This window comes from Frankliniella occidentalis, unplaced genomic scaffold, assembly GCF_000697945.3.
Source record: "Frankliniella occidentalis isolate FOCC.00 unplaced genomic scaffold, Focc_3.1 Scaffold123, whole genome shotgun sequence".
In the NCBI taxonomy this organism is placed as follows: Eukaryota; Metazoa; Arthropoda; class Insecta; order Thysanoptera; family Thripidae; genus Frankliniella; species Frankliniella occidentalis.
Genome location: NW_026267250.1, coordinates 504,208 through 506,911, shown reverse-complemented (window position 1 = coordinate 506,911; position 2,704 = coordinate 504,208). Strand labels below are relative to the sequence as shown.

The 2,704-nt window shown below is 60.0% G+C and overlaps 1 protein-coding gene across 1 annotated transcript; it reads right to left on the bottom strand.

Moving 5' to 3' along the window:
- Positions 1-195: 195 nt before the first annotated feature.
- LOC113211631 (lysosomal Pro-X carboxypeptidase) lies at positions 196-2,211 on the bottom strand (the record flags this gene model as incomplete). Its single annotated transcript, XM_026430071.2, is given in 7 exon segments — positions 196-357; positions 465-637; positions 708-865; positions 949-1,130; positions 1,216-1,317; positions 1,450-1,593; positions 1,977-2,211. Coding segments are annotated over 7 exon segments (1,086 nt in total), but the record flags the coding sequence as incomplete, so codon positions are not given.
- Positions 2,212-2,704: the final 493 nt, after the last annotated feature.

Sequence of the window (2,704 nt, the reverse complement as noted above, 5' to 3'; positions counted from 1 at the left end):
CTGACCCCTCATTGACTTGGACTGAGCTTCGCTCAGCGATTACCTCTATTACCTTCCTATTACGTCTATTACCTGACTATTACCTCTATTACCAAACTATTACCGGACGGGCGACCCGACTATTACCTGAGTGGATACCCCCTCGGCGTCTCCTGAAGAGCCTTGTTTCAGTTTAAACGGCGGCTATCACCCTACCTGATAATCCCAGCCCGACACGTCGAGCAGGCTGTCGCTGTTGTTTACGTCCAGAACCTTGGCGCGGCCAGTGTAGTTGAAGTACACGCTGACGCCCTGGAAGATGGCCTTGGCGAGCTCTTTGTCATCTTTCACCCTCTTCCGCAGCGGCTTGCACACCTCCTGTGAGAAGCGTCACCGACCATTAAGAGCGTCACTGGGTCACCCGGGGAGCTGCTCGGGTGTGCGGTCAAGGGGAAAAGGGGGAGGGGCAGGGGGGGTGTGCTCACGTGAACGGGGTAGGCCGGCATGTCGCCGAGGAAGTCCGCCGGGTACGGGTAGTTGGCCATGGCCACGTCGGTGTACGCGTTATTGAGCCACTCGAGGAGGGTGTTCACGTCGGCCGGGGTGTGGATGGCCTTCTTTAGCGAGAACGTCTTGGACAGCCACGCCTTGCCGTCGTCTGGAAGAGCCCGCTATCAGACCAAACTCGCCCATATTCAGCACTCCTCCGTTGATTAGCGAGCATTTACCTGTGTTGGAAATGTTCCTCAGTGCCTTCCACGAGCGCTTGATGTTCTCAGCGCAGTCGGGCGCCGCGGCGTGGTACACGGACGTCACGATTCTGGAGAAGGCGTCGCACGGCGTCAGCCCCGCGGACATGAGCACTGGCGCCGAGGCCGAGATGGCGCTATCGACAGAAGAGGTGATGATGCGGTGACCCTAGAGGCCCCGGGAGAGCTCCGGATGGTCCCGGACGCCACTCACACTCACCCCGACACGATGTGCGGGTACTTCATTCGGATCCAGGCCGAGAGCATGCCGCCGTAGCTGCCGCCGAACGCGATCACAGGGCTCTGGCGGGGGAAGGACTGCCCCTTCCGCAGCTCGCCGATGACCGCCACGAAGTCGGCCAGCGCCTGCTGGGCCGTCAGGTAACCGAGGTACTTGGGCTCCTTTGGACGTGAGAACAGGACGTTTTTACCGGATGGTCATAATTGTTGGGAATCAAATTTATTACATCCAAGCCATAGCGTATACCTCGAAAGACTTGGCTCCAAATGGCAATGATTTTCCATAGTAGCGGTGTTCGGCAAAGACCACCAGAGCACGGAACTCCGCGGCAATGTCCCACATGAAGCCCTGCATCCGACGAACAACAGAAAATAAACCGTTTTATCGCTCCATTTATCGTGAGTATTTATTTACGAGGGGAGAGAAGCGTCGCCGATAGCCGCTTTGGCCAGCTCCGCCTCGCCATTCCCCGACACTCACCGTGTTCTGTGCGAAAAGAGTGATGTCCCCCTCATTTCCGGTATAGAAAAAGATGGGTCCTGGTTTCTGTTTGTCCCACCACGTGTCGTTCACCAAATAGCGCAGCTGAAACGTGTCATTCCACGTGAAACTGAACTGGTCGACCTGGTAACAGAGAGAAGAGTGTGTACAGTCGCAGCTCTTGCGAGTCCCCTAATTGTTTATGGGGTTAAGCAAGCTAGCAGACAAAACTGTTGTCAGTAAAGAGTTTTGCCCTACCTCAACGTCACCCCTCCCCCCTCCCAAAACACATACACACACACACACGCGCGCACGCACGCACGCACACACACACTTGTCTCGCGTACACCTCCAGACGCGACTGCAAACCAGAGAACTTGTCGATGGACACGCATTTCTAGTGTACGCACAGGCTTATTGGCTCCTTCACAGAGTATTTGCAAGAATACAAAGGACCCTGATGTCAAGCGTCACGAAGGCCATCAATCACGGATAGCAGCACTAAAGGGTGGCGGTCGGGGACTTACGGGCACGGTGAGGTACTTAGTGACGTATCCGTACGTCGGCTTGGTGTCCGTCTCGCCGTCCCCCGCGTTGTCGGCGCGCAGGGACTGCGGCAGCAGCAACACGGCGAGCAGCAGCACTGGCACGACGGCCAGATGCCGCGTCACACAGCAGCTGTCGTAGGCCATCTGCGACGAGTGGGGGTCAGCTGGGCACTGCTGGGCACTGCCGCCGGGGACGGCCTGGACGGCGTGCCCACTTGTGTCCGCGGGGTTATCATCATCGGCGGCCCCCCGCCCTCCGCCCCGCGCGAGGTGGTCTCCTCGGGACAAGCCCAGCTGCCCGCGCTAGCACGGGGGCCCACGCCGCGGCGGCATCCTCCTAAGGGGAGAGACCTCACGGGGACACGGAGCGACGGGGTCAGGGGACGACATGACAAGAGGGGGGTAGAGGTGAAAGCCAGGGCGAATAGGGCAGGGTGGCGGCGGCGGGGGTGAGAGGCGAGGGGAGGCACTTCATCAAAAGCCAAAGGCCGATACTGGCAGCTTTATCAGTCGCGCCCATCCCCCGCCCCTCACCCCACCCCACCCCTCTCCCGTCGGTGTCGTTATCGAGTTATCGAGCACACGCAGCTCCCCGGCGAGCCGCCGCTCTGGGCCGAGCCCGCCGAGTGCCGAGCGGGTAGGCCGCCCAACAGACACAGCCGCACGATGGGCTGCCTGCGCGCGCCGCCGTGCCGCGGGTGGGTCGG